This window comes from Balearica regulorum, chromosome 13 (assembly GCF_011004875.1).
Source record: "Balearica regulorum gibbericeps isolate bBalReg1 chromosome 13, bBalReg1.pri, whole genome shotgun sequence".
NCBI lineage: Eukaryota > Metazoa > Chordata > Aves > Gruiformes > Gruidae > Balearica > Balearica regulorum.
The window spans coordinates 19,245,289-19,262,403 of NC_046196.1; the positions used below are offsets into that span (position 1 = coordinate 19,245,289).

The 17,115-nt window shown below is 39.6% G+C and overlaps 1 protein-coding gene across 1 annotated transcript in view; it reads left to right on the top strand.

The window, feature by feature from the left end:
- Positions 1-1,320: 1,320 nt before the first annotated feature.
- Positions 1,321-17,115, top strand: part of MMP2 (matrix metallopeptidase 2) — a 35,381-nt gene continuing 19,586 nt past the window's right edge. The window contains exons 1-5 of the mRNA XM_010298904.2: positions 1,321-1,677; positions 6,014-6,240; positions 7,796-7,944; positions 10,040-10,168; positions 11,779-11,952. Of these exons, the coding sequence (XP_010297206.2) occupies positions 1,534-1,677; positions 6,014-6,240; positions 7,796-7,944; positions 10,040-10,168; positions 11,779-11,952 (823 nt within the window). The 5' untranslated portion in view covers positions 1,321-1,533. The remainder of the gene's footprint in view (positions 1,678-6,013; positions 6,241-7,795; positions 7,945-10,039; positions 10,169-11,778; positions 11,953-17,115) is intronic.

Genomic DNA, 17,115 nt, shown 5'->3' on the forward strand with positions numbered 1-17,115 from the left:
GCATAAATACAAAGCTACTTGCTTACAAAGAAAGCTCCATTCATGTACGAAGTTCCCGTAACTCCTCTTTCTCTCTTGAACATTAAGTGCTGCTTCCCATGGCCGATTCACCCAGCGGCCGTGCATACAGCTGCCGTGTTGGGTTGTCAATGGAACTGTACGGGCAGCCAAAGCTCTTGCTAATGCTTTCTCTCTGAACCCCCATGACTACTGAGTTCATGGATGATGGGGTGCAGTTAGCAAAATAGCTTGATGTTAGCATAAATCAAAGAACTGTCAATATTAACTATTTACAATCAAATACCAAAATATTATGAATAAGTACCAAACACCAGCAAAGTATTTCCTTTTCATTAACAGCCTTATTTGGTAACAAGAGTCATATCTGGAAAACTTTCATTTAACATTCAGTGGAAAGCCATGACAACGTTTATGCTGACATATAGCTCAGAGGAACCATGATGGCTGGACTTAGGTTTAATACAAACTGTTCTGTGACACTTGGCTGGCCAGAACACAGTTTGCATTCATGCAGAATTACCAGCCTACCGTCTTAAAAAGTCATGAGCCAAGCCCCTAGATTAGGGATATTCAGCTAAAAAAAATTATTCTGCTAGTAATAACATCTCAAAGCTGGCAATACCATAACAGAATAAAAAGACTGTCCATAACAATGGCCGTGTTTACACCAGAACTTCAGACTAAGGCAGCTGCACCAGCAGACCAAACCCCTATCATAAGCAAACCCTGAATTTTGTACAATTCCCTTGACATCAATTATTGAGGATAATTTCTATTGCTGAATCTGCCTGATGATCTCTTAGCCCATAGATTAAGGTGGCAAAGCCTCAAGCTGGTTCGAAACCCAAAAGAGCCACAAGAATCTTATTCAGAGCGCTGCACGTTCTGCACAGCCAGGGAGGGAGCGATGCTCACGCCAAGTGCGGGTGAGCCCTGCGTACACAGACCTACAGTTTGTGCAGCCTAAGCAGGAGAGGGACAAGAAGCCTCACTCGGCTGGACTGGCCCGTGCGGGGTCTGCCTCAAAATCCGTAATCAAAATGTTTACTGTAAGGCACTCTGTAGGAATGTAACCACATGTTTAGGAATTTATTTATTTTTTTATTTCAAATAGACGTGGGACACTTCATCTTCAAGATTAAGTCAGATTTTGCTTTTTTCTGCTCTCTGGCATAACTACATGCTTTCATATATGCAAATGAGGAGAAAACGTGGCCTCTTTCAGCAGTAATAAGTATCTGCCTGTTGCTACCTTAAAATCACAGCAATCACATCTGGTAACTGCCCTTTTCTCATGTTTCCACTAGTTTTCAGACTTCCTCTTGTGGTAGCTTGAGACTGCGCATCTGGATGTTTTAAACATACAAAGGAATTGCTAGAGCAAGCAAAAGAGAAAACGGTGCAGAGAGTTAAGATGTGCAGATAAGCAACTGGTGCACTGTGCAGCTAAAGGAACTGACAGGCAGTTGGGGAAAATCTTTTTCCAAAGAGGAGAGCACAAGTTTAGGCAGAATGAAGACTCACATTGTTTGTGGCTTTGTTTTTAAAGTACTATTAATCCAAGTATATCTTTTTAACAAAACTTTAGCTGCACCGTCACCAATCATTAAGTTTCCTGGAGACAGCACTCCCAAAACAGACAAAGAACTAGCAGTGGTAAGTGTTGGTTTCATCTTTGCTTCAGATTTATATTGTTGTTTCATAAGCAGATGTTTCTTTCTTGTTTCAGCTGAGGCTAAGGAATGACTGTAGCATTCTCTCCCTAGAGTCTCTGGAAGTGCTAGCTAGCTAGCAAAGGTATCAGCTTTCAAAAGTTAAAACTAGAGCCAAGTAATGTTTCCTCTCCTAAAATTTTTAAAGCCAGCAAAGAAAGGTTGTGGGTTTTTTCCTTAAGTCTGAACATACAAAATAATTTCATTAAATCATCGCGACTATAATTAAAAGATTGCAAGGATAAGAGGGGAGAAGGGCAAATAAGAGACATCTAACTTTTTTGCTTAAATCAAGTAGAAGTGAGGGGTGTCGAGACTCACTTAATCCATGTATCACAGCTTTCAGAAGTTCGTTTTCCAGATTGTTTACCGTGCATTGCAGAAACACAGCTTTAAGGGACAATTACAATCCAAAGCTGGCTCGAGTTTCAGAAGCCATTGTGACTAGTTTTGACTGAAAAAAAAAAAATCTCATCAGAGGTTTAAAGAAATATTTTTTTCCAAGTTCAGTCTGGAACAAAAAAAGGAGTTTGGATTTCTGTGACATTAGCAAATTAGAGCTATAACTCTAGAGCATTTTATTCTAAACTTATTTTAGCCCTGTGGACCTTCATAAAAATGACATTATGGGGAAGATCATTTAAGGGGAGATTGAGATGGATTATCCTTATTTTAGCATATAAATTATAGACATTTCTTCAGCAGTAAGTCCATTTTAAGGAAGATTGAGATAAATTATTCTTATTTTTGAACACAGAGGTTTGAAAGTTGGTCACTTTAGGAGTTGGTGTGCATCTTGGGAAAGCTTGCCAGGTTAAAGAAGGTCTGGGGGAGGGTAGAGAGAGAATTTCCAGATGGGAGCTGTGGTGGAAAGTTTAGGAAAAGCAGACAAACTGACCCAAAAAGGGCACTCCTCAGCCCTTAACAAAACAAATTCACCCAAGGTTTTGCCTTAGCAGCGCAGCAGCCAGGGGATGGGGGAGGAGGTGGGGGGGAAGCAGTGCATGTGAGAGAGGAGAGTGGGGTCCCACATGCCTAACAGTAATTTAACCACTCTTAAATAATCTATTTTCTTAGACACAGGCAGGCTTTTATTCCACAACAGCAATCCAGATCTCCCCTCATCTCTATTTCTTTCAAACAACCTATTTATTATGTGTACTCAGAGGAAAATTACAAGCTGGTTTAACACTGCAGTTCTTCTTTGTCTTTGCTGTAGTATTCTTGGGTAATGCTAACTGGCTGCCTTTCCCTCACACCCTCCATCTGAACAGCCCCAACACTCAGCGTCAGAACACAAATTGCTATGTTGCAGCTGGACCCTGTTTCATTAATGGGCTGGATCAAAATTCCAGATCACCACAGCTCCCTGCTGACTCTGGGGAAACTGAATTTTGCAGCCTAGGCCAAGATGTGGTTTACATAGACACTACATATTCTTCAAGATTCTCTTCTCATAGAACAGCTGGTTATGTTCATTTCTCATCTTCAGTAAAATGTCCATTTTAGGAAAAACTGAGAGGGGTTAGCTTTTTATTTAGAATCCTAGCAAGTAAAATTCTTTACCATGCCTCATTTTATATTTTTGGTTGTATATCTTACTCCCAAACCTAAAAGGGCAAGAGCTGCATCCTGCTTCTTCAGTAAACTTCAGTTCTGATCTATAGTCTATGTTATATCATGGTTACTCATCGGGAGATGCAAACAGAAGCATAAAAAAAAATCTATCAAACTCCATTAAAATGAAAATTGGGATAAGTACATATTCTCCAATCTGGCCTGTTTATATTCTTAATGCATTTCACACAATTTCCGCCAGGCCCCATTAACTATGAGTAGACAGAAGCTTAGTTGTAGCAAAGGTGAAACCATTCTGTGTCCATTATTTGCCAGTGCCAGTCTCCACTGGAGAAACCCCACATCAGAAGTTATAAAAATCACAAAAACTAGGCATAGCCTGTGCTTAGTCAGTGGATGGAGGCCCTTCCGAAGGAAATGGTGTAACATCTTGATTAAATCCTTTTTCTGAGTAAGCTCTGAACCATTTCCTATGCAGGGTAGATAAGGTACGCCTGGACTTAATGAGAACGGTGGTGAAATCCAGGCTTGATCAACTGCAGTCATCAAATATCCTTTGCTCTATTATGCTGATGTAGTGGTCTTATCCTCAGTCTCCTGGGTGAACTTCAGTCAATTAATTAGATGCATAAAGTAAGGTTTCCCTCAGGAATACTTCCTAGCACAAGAACTTAAATGTGCAGTCATTTTGTCAGGCTGCTTGTAATCCTCAGTTAGCAATAATTCTCCCTGATGTTTCTGATACATTTTTGGCAAATACACCTTTTCCTATTTAGGATGTTTTCCTGCCTTGGATTTGTAGTTAATATTTTTGATACAATACTTGAAGGATGCGTCTTCCTCTGCTACAGACTGTTTTACAAGAAAGATCAGTAATTTGCAACTTTCCTGTCTAACAGCATCATTGGCAAGGGCATCTCTCAGCTCCGTGCCACGCTAAGCACCAGTTTGGGTGGCCAACACATCAGTTTGGGAGCACGTGCCATTTGACATGGCTGTAGCTTTTCTTTTAGAGCTACGCATAAAATATTGCAAACTCAGACTTGAGCGTGGAATTCCTGAAATCCCTCTCCAAGAGAACCGCAAGATTCGCTTTACTGGATAAAACCTACAACTCCAGATAGTTTAGTCAAGCTGTTTAGAACCCGTGAATGAAAATAATTAGATAATGATAGGTTATTATCGTTACAGAAGTACCCAAACTAACATCTTTATCATAACCCATTTATTTACTCCTCAATGAGGACATAAAATCAATAAACTAAAGCTGTACATAATCTAAACAGCATGACTGAACCTATCTGTGCAACAGTCCAAGCTAAGGCAACAGCTCGAGCTACAGGTTTTCTCAAATTCAGTCTGGACCCAAACAGCAAATCCAAAACCTCTAGTTAGCCAGCAGTCTGTTGTGTGGCCACGTTTGTTAGTCTCCAGTTAGGAACAGAGCTGATACAGGATTTTAGACAGTTGCTGAAGATATAACCTCTTGTGACTCTTTTTCATTTGAATGACTGTTTTTATGGCAGGTTTCACCACGTGCTAGCCACTGCCAGGCACGCACTGCTCAGGGTTGGTCCCTACCCTGAGAAGCTCCCAATTATTCTGCCAGTCACACTGAACTTAAGGGAAAAAATACTGAATTGTTTGTGTGATCTCACTTGTGTATTGCATAGAAGGTGAGGACCACGTATGGATAATCAGGACCACAGCTATTTATCTACAGTTTAGTTTAACAGAAATACACAACTTATCAACACACATCTGAAAGACGTGGCTGCTTAAGTGGAACAATTGCAGAGAACAGACTAACCCGTTGCTCCTCCAGGTTTAGAGGCAGCAGCAGACAGACAGACTTTTTTTTAAAAAAAAAACCACCACCCTACACTACACCTGCTAATTAGGTCACACTGATCAAAATGGAAAGTGGAGAAGACTTGACTGGGTATTATTTTAGATAAGAGATGAAAATAATGGGATTCGTGCTGCCTTTTCGATCCTTTATGACCACCATTTTCTAAGGAGAGAGAATTTTGTGATCTGCCACCATGGTTGTATCAGAAAGTCCATAATCTGCGGGAGCGTTCAATGGAGTTTTATCTCTGCGGAAACTGATTGGCTGCAGTGTCCATGCAACTGAGATGTTACCAAAGACCTTCTTCCTCAGGTCTTTGCAATGCTGGACTCAAAAGCAAACACACACAACATTCAAATAGCTCTACGCTGTTTGACTAAACAATGCTGTTCTTTCTTTTCAATTAACGTGGTCTCATTTGTGTGGTTGCTTTGATACCTTGAGAAGTTTTTCAATAATCCATAGAGTCTTTGAAGAAAAAAACCATGCAAAATCTAAAACTGTAAGCAGATTTATACATCATAAAAAAACCAAAAAAGATAAACCCATTTTTACTTTGTAGTTCTACATTAAAGGTCTACGCTCTACTTACTAATAAAGCAATTCATTAAGTAACGGTGATAGCTAATAGTGGAAATGATTGCTTAATTAGCAATGTTGTGTGATCAAGGATGGTTTGCGTCAATTAAGGAGATTCTGCTGGTCTCTCAGTTACTAATAATAGCAATTTTGAAAAGAAAACTTGCAAATTACAGATGGGAAGCTAACATGGAATTACAGTATTTATTTGTAATGATTAACTGTCTCTTTTATGAATTTTAAAGTCTTTGTTCTGTGTTTTTTTTCCAAGCAATACCTGAATAAATACTATGGGTGCCCAAAAGACAATTGCAATTTATTTGTCCTGAAAGATACTTTGAAGAAAATGCAGAAATTTTTTGGGCTTCCTGAAACAGGAGATTTGGATCAAAATACTATTGAGACAATGAAGAAACCCCGCTGTGGTAACCCAGATGTAGCCAATTACAACTTCTTTCCAAGAAAGCCAAAATGGGAAAAGAATCATATAACATACAGGTACTGGTTGGCAATGTTGGGGTTTGCTTATACATAACCTTTTAAGAACCAATCAAACTTAAAAGTGGAGTAGCTGCTTAGAGGGCTAGACAGGATTTCTTGAATTAGAGTCTCTTTTTGTGTCTGGATAACTACTACATGCTTTAGCAAACACCTCTGAAATTTCAAGTTGTAAAATTTCAGGAATAATTATCTAAAGAGATTTTGGGGTTGTTCTTTGCTCTGCTGCAAGCATCCTAAGGGAACCAGGGCAGGAGATCTCACTTGCTCATCTGCTCAGCAGGGACCACAGTACTTATTGACTGCAGAGGCCATGTAGGAGGACAAACCCCTGTGCATTCAGCAGTCATAAAAACCGAGGTCATCAAAATAAAACAAGTGTATTTCAGATATATACAGACACGATTTAAAGCAAATGTATTGCAATAGGTTTGGCATGTTTTCATTTCTTACTCTGAAGAGTTAAGGACCAATATCGCTCTCACTGAAGTCAGTAATTTAAAAAAATCTCATTAACTTTGGTGGCCCATGAGCAAACTTTTAGCACCAATGAGAACAAACAGCAGATTTGTCTTAGCTGCTTGACTTGGCCTGCTGTTCCCTCAGAAGTTATGAATCAAAGCATTCCTAGTGCTGCAACTAGCCTAATAAACACTGAAAAAACCCGTGGCAGCTCTCGCAGCCCCCCACTTGCTGATGTGCTTCCTCTGATTCTTCCTCATTCTCCTTAGGCACAAAGTAGTTTCCCCTCACTATGCACAGCCCCAGCAGCAAAGAATTGGAAACACATCTTTTCATGGAGGTTAGCTGGCTATAATACAAGGCACTAAGAAGTCCAATTAAAATATATAAAGAAGAAGAAGAAGAAGAAAACAACGTACTTAAGAGCTTGTCCCTGTTAGGCCTACAGCTCTATCTTGCATGCTTTTACCTCCTATTTCCCCATGTATCCTACTGCCAACATAACCGACACGCTGGTAAAGGATTAGCATTCAACTCGCATGAAACAATATACAGCTAAATACAAAGGTGAGGGAGAAGGGCTGGGTTTTTTTTCTTATTAAAAAGCAAAAGAATCCACACTTGAAACTTTCAGAATGTTATGTAGCTCTTTTTCTGGCAAATAAATCTTATATATCAAGATGCGCTTGTATGTTCATGTCTAAAGTGACAGCATGACTTGCAAGTTAAGTAGTCTACAAAAATGTAAATCTCAAATCTAACGGAGTAAAAAAACATAAGGTGATGTCTTGCCAGCTCCTCAGCGCTGATGCAAAACCCTGAATATTTTGTACAAGGCCCACTGCCATGCTGGCTTTACAGCCTCTGGCTATATGATTTTCTTCATGCTGCTGTGTCAATTCCAAAGGAAAATAAATAGTAAGTGCCACAACTAAACACATCTCTGAATCAAAGGAAAGTGTCTACATCTCACATGCAGCAGTGTTCTTTCTTAACTGGGTTCACTACTGAATCTACACAGCATTTTGATCAGTAAACAACAAATACTGGGAAGGGGTTTATGCGTTATTTAACTCTTCCTCTTACCTCTAAGGATTATAGGCTATACCCCGGATTTGGATCCTGAGACAGTAGATGATGCCTTTGCTCGAGCCTTTCAAGTCTGGAGTGATGTCACACCACTGAGATTTAACCGAATAAACGATGGAGAAGCAGACATTATGATTAATTTTGGCCGATGGGGTATATTTTTCTATTTTTACATATGTTTTTGGTTTTGTTCCTTTCATTAATCTTTATTATTGGAATGATCTACCCTCAGTAAGCAGTACCCATGAGCCTTTCTGGCAAACTTTGTCCTAGTTTGCACTTGGCTTATACAGGCTAAGATCTAATTTCGCTAAGATTTTTTTTCTGTGTTATATATGAGAGAGAAGTATTTATACAATATCCTTATACTATATTTATCTTTCCATAAGAGAATCAGAAATAGAACTGGGAAATATTAGTACAGATCTTCAGATGATGTGAGCTGACTTCCCGCCATGGAAGAGAATGGAATGCCATCCTACTGTTTATTTTCAGCTCCTTGCTCAGTTTTCCAGTGACAGTGGTGAAGTCCTAACTTTGGACCTTAAAAATGGATTTGGGACTTTCGATTTTGACCCCATAGCTGGTCTTTGTTCTTTAGCATAGCAGAATACAGGCTTTCAATACATTCTTTGGTCTTGAGGAATTTAAACATATGGATGGTAAGCTGAACTATGGTTTGAGTCTAGCTGATGATAGGTGACTTGATTCATTTTTGTTGTACTTGCCTTCTCAATTAATTTTGGTTTCCCCTGAAAGAATGTTTATAGCTTTTCAGTGTAAACGTGGGGCATTTTAACTTCTTATGGACAGTCACAGAATTTTTAATACTAACGAAGATACTTGTGCAGCCAGTCACTTGGGAGGTAGACTTTGGAAGTGAAGTGAACAGTTCAAAGAATAACGGAGCTCTTTGTAAAAGTGTTCATTTCGAGCTGGTTTTCTTTGCTTTAGCTACTGATGAGTTGACCTCAAAAGCTTCAGAGATTCTGTACAGAACTCAAAACTTCAGATCCTCATCCAGGCCAGCTTGGTTCACAAAAAAGAAGTCTTACAAAAGCAGAAGTGTTTCTGCTGGTTTTAGTGCTTGCTGGTTATAGTCAGCTCAGAAACAGTGGGAGAAAAACTTCTTCCACATTCATAGATTCTTATCACTTTGCTGCATGTCAGAGTCACAGGACCTGGGACTTCCACAAGGTTCTTCATTTTTAAGCTTTCTCTTAAGATCTCCTTTGAAATAAATGGGAGTAAAGCATCTAATATACGTCAAAATTTTCTCCTTGATAACTGACACACTAGTCTACTGAAATGAATGAACTGAACGAGTATTAAGAGAGTGACACCAGCATGAAATCAGTGTAACAGAGTAGAGAATCAGGCCTGTGTATTTAGGGCTTCTGTTAAATGGCAAGACATCAGACCAAAAGGCCTGAAATGATGCAACTGGAGATGCTGGCAGCCAGCTTTGATGCACAGGTCAGTATGATGGGAAAGCTATGAATACCAGGGTTATGCCCTTGCCAACCTGCCTTACCCACATGCGGTGTACTTCCAAGAAAAGCCTACAGTGTAATAACAGGAGAGCTACTTAACCTGCTGTTGCCCTGTGAGCTGCCTGAGTCTCAGAGTGGTGATGTGGAGGAGGAATAGGCTCATTCACAGGATTCAGAGCACTGAATAAGAACTAGCTTTCCAGAGGAACACTACCGAGACACTCTGCTGATCTGCTTTCCTCCTTAAAGTAGTTAGTATGCTGCACAAAAAGAGCACAGCAGTCTAAGCTGCAGCAGAGGAGAGTAGCCTGCAAAAAGAAATCTACGTTTACTTGCTGACCTCTGTGTTGGAAACTGATACAAATTATCTGAACATACCCCTCATCTACAATGTTTATTTTACAGCTCCTACCAGTCTCCATTGAGAAATAGCAGTGTGTATGCAGTCATACATCTAAAATACAGTATTTCACTGTTCTTCGCTGTCTTTGATTCCTTTCCATAATACTTATGAGATATAAAATAACATACTGTGACAACTGCAGTACTGACACTTAATGTTCTTTGTAAGAACTGGCTGCTTCTCTTCTGGTTCAGTCTTGCCAGCACAACCCATACCAATAAACTCACTCAACTAGAGTATTCTGCTGCTGTCTTGGATGGGAAAGTACACATGATAATCATCATTCATGTATAGACTCTGACAGAGTTGAGGTGATTAGAAACAGCTCTTTTCTGTCTGCTTCCTCCTGCAGAACATGGCGATGGCTATCCGTTTGATGGCAAAGACGGTCTCCTGGCTCATGCCTTTGCACCGGGGCCAGGAATTGGAGGAGACTCCCATTTTGATGATGATGAACTGTGGACTCTTGGAGAGGGGCAAGGTACCAGACTTTTTAATGTTTCAGAGCATATGGCCTGCTGGCTGCTATGTTTAATGCTGTTTCAGGCACTGCACTAAATGTTTTCATTGATATGTCAATAAATGTTAGGGGATGAAAATTAATTTATACAATTTAAATTGTTCTCTACAAAATGTTTATGTAATTCTTAAATAAATGTTACCTAGGATTTCCCTTTCTGTTCCTCTACTGTTGCCCTTTGAAAAACTGAATAAATAACAGGCCTGATGCTGCACAGCCTTCATGAATTGTGGGAAAAGTACAAAGCCATGACTACGATTTGAATGCTTCACTTCTCAGGCACCCAAACTACATCATCTCCAAGTCCATTTGTAAGAGGCAGACTGGCCAGTGCTTTTCAGCTGACATACCCTTTTAAGATGACTTAAGCTGTGGCTCCAGTTGTTAAAAATGGAACCATCCACCTGAATAAGGACTTATATACTTATGCTTATATACTTATCTGTCAAAAACAAATGGAATATAAATCCCTCATGCTGATGACTGAAACAGAATTGACATCAAACAGTGGATTAAGGTGGTCTCCAAGAATCTGTACCATGCAGTTTGCCATATCCTTCAGAAGAAAACAACTGAAGTCCAGATAGTATCACCTGAACTAGACAAACAAGACCAACTATTAGTGGTTTGGAACTTCTTTTTTTTCTGTTTGAACTTTGCCACAATCATATATTTCTAACTATAATTCTTCTACTGTAAAATAAGAATAAGAATTCAAACACGTTTGCCTTTCATTTCAAACTCTAGTTTTCTCAGCTGTCTTCCCATTGAAAAAATAATTGAACTTTAATACCAAAATTGTCAACTTCATGTTTAGCTTTCTTTTAACTTTAGCAGAAGCATTGACCAGTACATGTAGTAACTGGAGTGGAACCCTGCCTCAGACTAACAACGAACAGGAGGAAACTGTTTTCCATATTAGTGGAAATACTGCACAAGCATCCAGTTAGGTTACTGCCATTAAAAGAAATGCTATAAGTGAATTATCTATACATTAACATATGTTACAGCACCAGTACTGTAGTCTTAGGACTACATGTGACAAACTGAAATAAAACCCAGGATCTGGGTTTATTTGCATTACTGCCCTATCCCCCAGTGCCGCAGCAGACCTCATTCAAGTCAAATTGGAAATACCAAAGTGGTTTATGAGGCACAAGGCACATTCGGCTCATGCTCAACTGCTGCCTGGAACCTTTCAAAGTATACTGAACATTTTAGACGATATTACTAAAGAAACTAAATTACTAAATGTATTAAAAGCATGTTTATAAGTTTGCATTGCTATAGTAACAACAACATATATATTTTTCCAGGCTGATTCTAAGGACTGTTCATTCTAACACTTCACCATGAGTAATATCCATGTAATTCTTTCAAAATTGCCAGTTATTATTTCAGCTATGATCATCTTGCCAATAGAGAGACCAACAGCATATGGAATTTAAAAGTGGAAATTCAGACTGCATTTCTATACCAGTGTCCTCCTCCAGGAAAAAAAGATGTCCAGAAATTGTATTTTCTGTATCAGTTGGTGGCTAACTTCACCCCTGCATTTGCTCTCTTTATAGTGGTTAGAGTGAAGTACGGAAATGCAGATGGTGAATACTGCAAATTTCCCTTCTGGTTCAATGGCAAGGAATACAACAGCTGCACAGACGCAGGACGCAGTGATGGATTCCTCTGGTGTTCCACAACCAAAGACTTTGACGCAGATGGCAAATATGGCTTTTGTCCCCATGAGTGTAAGTAGATCATTGTTTTTTTTCCCCTGGTAGACTGTTCCCTACTTATTTTGACCATCCACTTCTCCTTGTAATTTTTCCACTTCCTTTCCAGCAGATTTAGATTCACTGCTCTTTAATATCTCCTCAGTGTCTGAGCAGACAAAACTCCCTAGAGGCTCCCTTGGTGTAGATGAGTTTGTAACTGATGATGACCCCGGCAGAGGCATTTCTCTAAAAACAAGGACATACCGAAGATATGTTGGAAGCAATGTCAGCCCCATATATACATCAAAGACACTACAGGCTGTTTTATGATCCAGGAAAGACAACCACCTTTTAGAGTAAGGACAGGGCCGCATTTGGAGATGGATCACGCTAAGTGACAGAAATCTCTCCCTAAATTGCAGGCCATTCCACTAACAATTGCATCTCTTTCAAGAGCGGTAACAGAGAAAAACTAGCAGTTAAGGATGAAACCCCTTAAGCCAAACCTCTATAAATTCACATCCCAATTTTACCAACTGGTAGCCCAGGTCCTCCGAGTCTGGGAGCCCTTTTAGTGCAACATGACCCTTTTATTGTCACAAATCATCTTTTAAATGACCTCATACTGCTTTTCAAAAATAAATTATTGAATTTCAAGTGAGTATCTATGCTGGTACAAAGTTATTTATATGTTGGTACATTGTGAATTGCTAGCCAGGAGAGCACTCACAGTTTTAGAATTTAGGGGTTTATTTTTAACACGGGTCTTAAGACTCTTAGTCATGAGGCAGTTCCAACAGCCCACTTTAGATACAGGAATGACACTGTATTTCAGAAATCATAACTCTGTATCAGTACCTGTAAAAAACTGTTAGAAGGTCTAGGAAAGCTAAGATCATACTTAATTTCTAACATTTTGGAATGTGAACAGAAACCTCTGTTTAACAAACAATTTATTTCATATTTGGAAACACTCATATGCAGATTAGATGATATGTTTAATGCTTTCATGTAGCCATAACTTTTTAAAAACATATACAATGTGATTATTATCTTTCAAATAAAATTATGACAATATGTTTCCTGTTAAACATCAGGAACATGTATTTATATGCTTGCAAATTTTGATGACTCTACTGGATATAAGATTTCAGACAATTTATTATTATGAGTGTTAATTTGATCTCCTGTATATCACACAGCAGGAAACTTTTAGAGAAACAATTAAGTATAATTGGCTGTAGCCTGCTGTGCTAATTTATCAGCAGAGAGAAGAGTAGAGAAGGAAAGGGGCTTTTAGCCGCTTGTTCCATCTCCTGTTTGCCACCTCCAGTGCCAGCACCTATATTCACCGACATTCCCTGTGCTGCAGTTTCCCACATTCACTTTTTTCCCCTCCGTACATAACCGACTGCTATAAGCTTTTGGCAGCAGGGAGTCTCGTCACGCTTGCTACCTTACGTCCTAGCAATGGACCCACAGGGTCACTAAAACTCCTGCTAGCTACTGCTGTGTCATAACAAATAAAAACAGAGTTATGAAAGAGAATGAAACAGAAAATAATGGAGCTTTTGTTGGACTCATGCTAATCTTGCTTGGAACAATAGTACTAAACTTATTTATAATATGATGGCTACATGCAGTCAGTACAAGGAAAGAGAATGCAGATTGCTGAAAGAAAATTACTGATGCTTAAGATGCAAAGCTAACAAAACGAGACATGCTCAGGGTTTTGCCAGACCAAGACTGCACAAGCACAGCCTGACATGTCCAGGCAAGCCTCAACGAGTACTGTAAAAACACATGTATGGGCGTTAATATGTATGTGTCAGTTAAGCACACATAATTTTTCGAAAGATCACAGATACGCGTACGTAGAGAAAGTTCAGATACCCTGTCTTCAAAGCTTCTCTGGTATCCTGTTGCAGCCAAACACTAAATGGATTCCTGCTTGACAAATTCTGGGGATTTATCAAGTTTATTTGCAAGACCACACATTTTCCAATGTAAGATTACAAATTTTCTGCATCAGGATGCTAGTGGTTTGCAAAGATAATCTGCTGCAGAACATATCAGTCTTCCAGCCATAATGTGATAAAATATTCTTTAATTTCCAAAACCCTAATTGCCCCTTATAAATCACAGCTAGAGCTGGGATCTATCACAGTAACAGGTATTTATACAACTACAGAGGATAAACAGACAGAAGTGTGAACTTTTAACATTCAGTTAATAAAAAAAAAAAAAAAGTTATTGTTACAGGACTTTCAGAACTAGCTTCTTAAGCCTAACATTTACTTAGTAAATGTGCACACACACATACCTGTACAATCATTTTTTCCTAAAACTTTGCCATCTCCCTCATTCCTCACCTTTCCCCAAATCTCCTCTCCCTCAGATTAATCCTTCCAGCTGGAAAAGAGCAAAATTGGGCTTATTTCTTTAAAATACTCCAAATATTCAGATATAGTCAGAATGAAGCCTGGATTATAGGTAGCTGGACAGAGAGCCACATACCCTGACTGATACCTTTGTAAAATCCCAAAGTCATACAAGACCAAAATGTAAGCAGTGAAGCACTCTCAGGGAGACTTGGTTCTGGAAGTTGATGTTCCTGGAAATGCTTGTGTCAAGGTTTCTGAAACGGAACATAAGGGTTTCAGCCTTTTGTTTCTGATGTAATTGTTTTGCAAGATCCTTGAACAGTTATGCACAGATGTTTCTTATTAAATTCAGAGCAGCATTGTTCACTCATTATTCCAAGACACCATTTGCTAAACCCCTGCTAATACATTCAGATAGGGAAGGATTTACATCATAGAGTCTGTGTTGGGGGCGACATTCCTAGTTGTCTGTGTTTGTTCTCTCCCATTTAATTCACTGAAGTTAGCTTCAATTCTTGTTACTGAGCCACACTGCATATTTGGAAATATTTTTAAAGCTGTAGTGTTGCACTAGGCTCTTCTAAAGTTAATCCCAGATCTGCACCCTAATTTTGTAGACCGATTCAACTATCATTTGTCAAAGTGGAAGAAGTGGAAAGTTATCTAGGCACCACACGAATCTTAGGCAGGTGTGCTGAACCTCTCCTTTGCCATATGGGATCAAGGGATCTTGAATGTCTCTACCAAACTCCACTGACAGACACTACAGGGAGTTTAGGCTCCTAACTTCTGTGCTCTGATACCTAACATTACTGATACCTGCACTCTGCCTGTACCTCCCTCACGCTGCTCGCAGTTCTTGTGGGCTGCTGTTCAACTGCTCTCCCACGCAGAACCCTCCTGAAGCTGCAGCTACCTCCACCTTGGATCTGTGCCACAGGGGTTTTAGCAGCCTTCCAGCCTGAGGTTTCCTTACATGACAACTGGCAGGTTTTTCTGGGAAGAGCTAACAGTGCAGAGCAGCTCACAGACTAGTAATGTCCAGTCTGAATCTGCTCTGACATCAGCATATCTTCACTGATTTTTAATCGCTGAGCTTACCATGATGCAGAACAAGACTCAGACCCTTTAAGTTTCCCTTACAAGTAAATAAAACTTTTGTTTTGTTTTGGGGAAAACTGACCTAGTGTTTGTCTTTAACTTTCATTTACATTAAAGTGAAGAATTTTCTAGATAAAATGGGGGCAGGAGGGAGGATTTGAAAGCTTAATAACCGTTCTTGTTACCATCACATGATGTTACCTCAAGCAAAATGAAAAAATGCATTTTGACTGTGACTCAGAAAGACTCCATGCAAAGCAGTAAGAGATTGACTTTCCATAAGTTTTTTGCAACTTAGCCACATTTAAACCAATAAAAAAAAGGCTATTAAAATACAGAGTTTGCCAGATCTAGAGCTGAAAGCAGCTCATGTGGTAAATGAGTCATCTAAACAACTCAGTTTAATTTTGCCTTCCAATTCCATAATTTCTTTATAAAAAAATAGTCTTTCTCCAATCACAATAGCCAGAGTCCTAGTTAATGCACATTTCCTAACTTATTACAGCATCTGAGACAAATACAAATATTTGCGGCTTGCTCTTTTGAGGAGGCACAGTGTGTGTTGCAGTTATCTTTTCCCTAGAGGCAGGACCTCTGTGTAGCTGCTGCCTTGTCCAGGCTGCAGAAGGATACAGATGAGAGCTCGGCCAGATCAGAAGTTCAGCGAACTTGCGCATGTGAGCCAGGCCTGCAAAGCTCCAAGTCCTCTCCTTAGAGGGACTGGAACTTACCTCCTTACTGGTTCATGCCACTGATACTGGGGCCAATTACTGATTTAAGTGGAAAAGGCAAAATGAATCATCTGTGTCACAATACCCCATCATTAGAACCCTTCCCTGTCACTCTTCAGCCAGAACATTCTTGGGTTTTTATTTATTACTGCTCTAAAAACTGTAGCACGCTGATAAACAATGTCTCTTCCCACCGATGTATCAGACTAAGCAAAGGTAAACCCCCTCAAATCCTCCACAAAGGCACTGAGGCTACAATGGCTTTTTGGTCATCAAAAATGACAACAGCAAAGTTAGAAATAACCTGCCAAGCCTTCCCACATGTATGCTTGAGTTTTATCTGTAGCTTTAAACTGGGGGAAGGAGAGGGAGAAAGGGGTCCCTTTGGGCACCTTAAAAAAGGCCAAATCACGCATACCTTACACTGGGAATTCAAACAGACATGTTTCATTCTGAGGTGCTGTTCTTAAATCTCAAGGGGAATTAGCGCATGGCTGCATGGAGGATCTTTTGTCTCAGTTCAGCGTGAGACTCATGGTTTCCTCTCACCAGCACATGGCACTCACAGACATTGTCCTACCATAGAGCAGCCAAGAGAAGACACAGGCAGATTCACAACATGTCAGATGCTCCAAGCCACCTGCATTTTCAAGTAATTCAATTTGGACATGCATTTCTTAAATATGAGCATGAGAGATTTTATCTGTCTTTCTCTAGATATTCCAGAAAGTTTACTAAAAATCCTAAACCATCTCAGAAGTCTTGACTCAGTTTAATCTATACTCCTTCATCCATGAGAGAGATTTCTGGTTCCCAGGGTTGAACCATGGAACCCTGTTTGTGTATGTGGACAGACAATATACAACCCCTAGAAGACCAATACACTACTCTTCAGGAACATTAACAAAGCAAATGACAGGAGAAGCCTCCAGTGTTCAGCTTTGTTGGAGGAGTCATATTTGTCCTCTCTTGCTTATCTA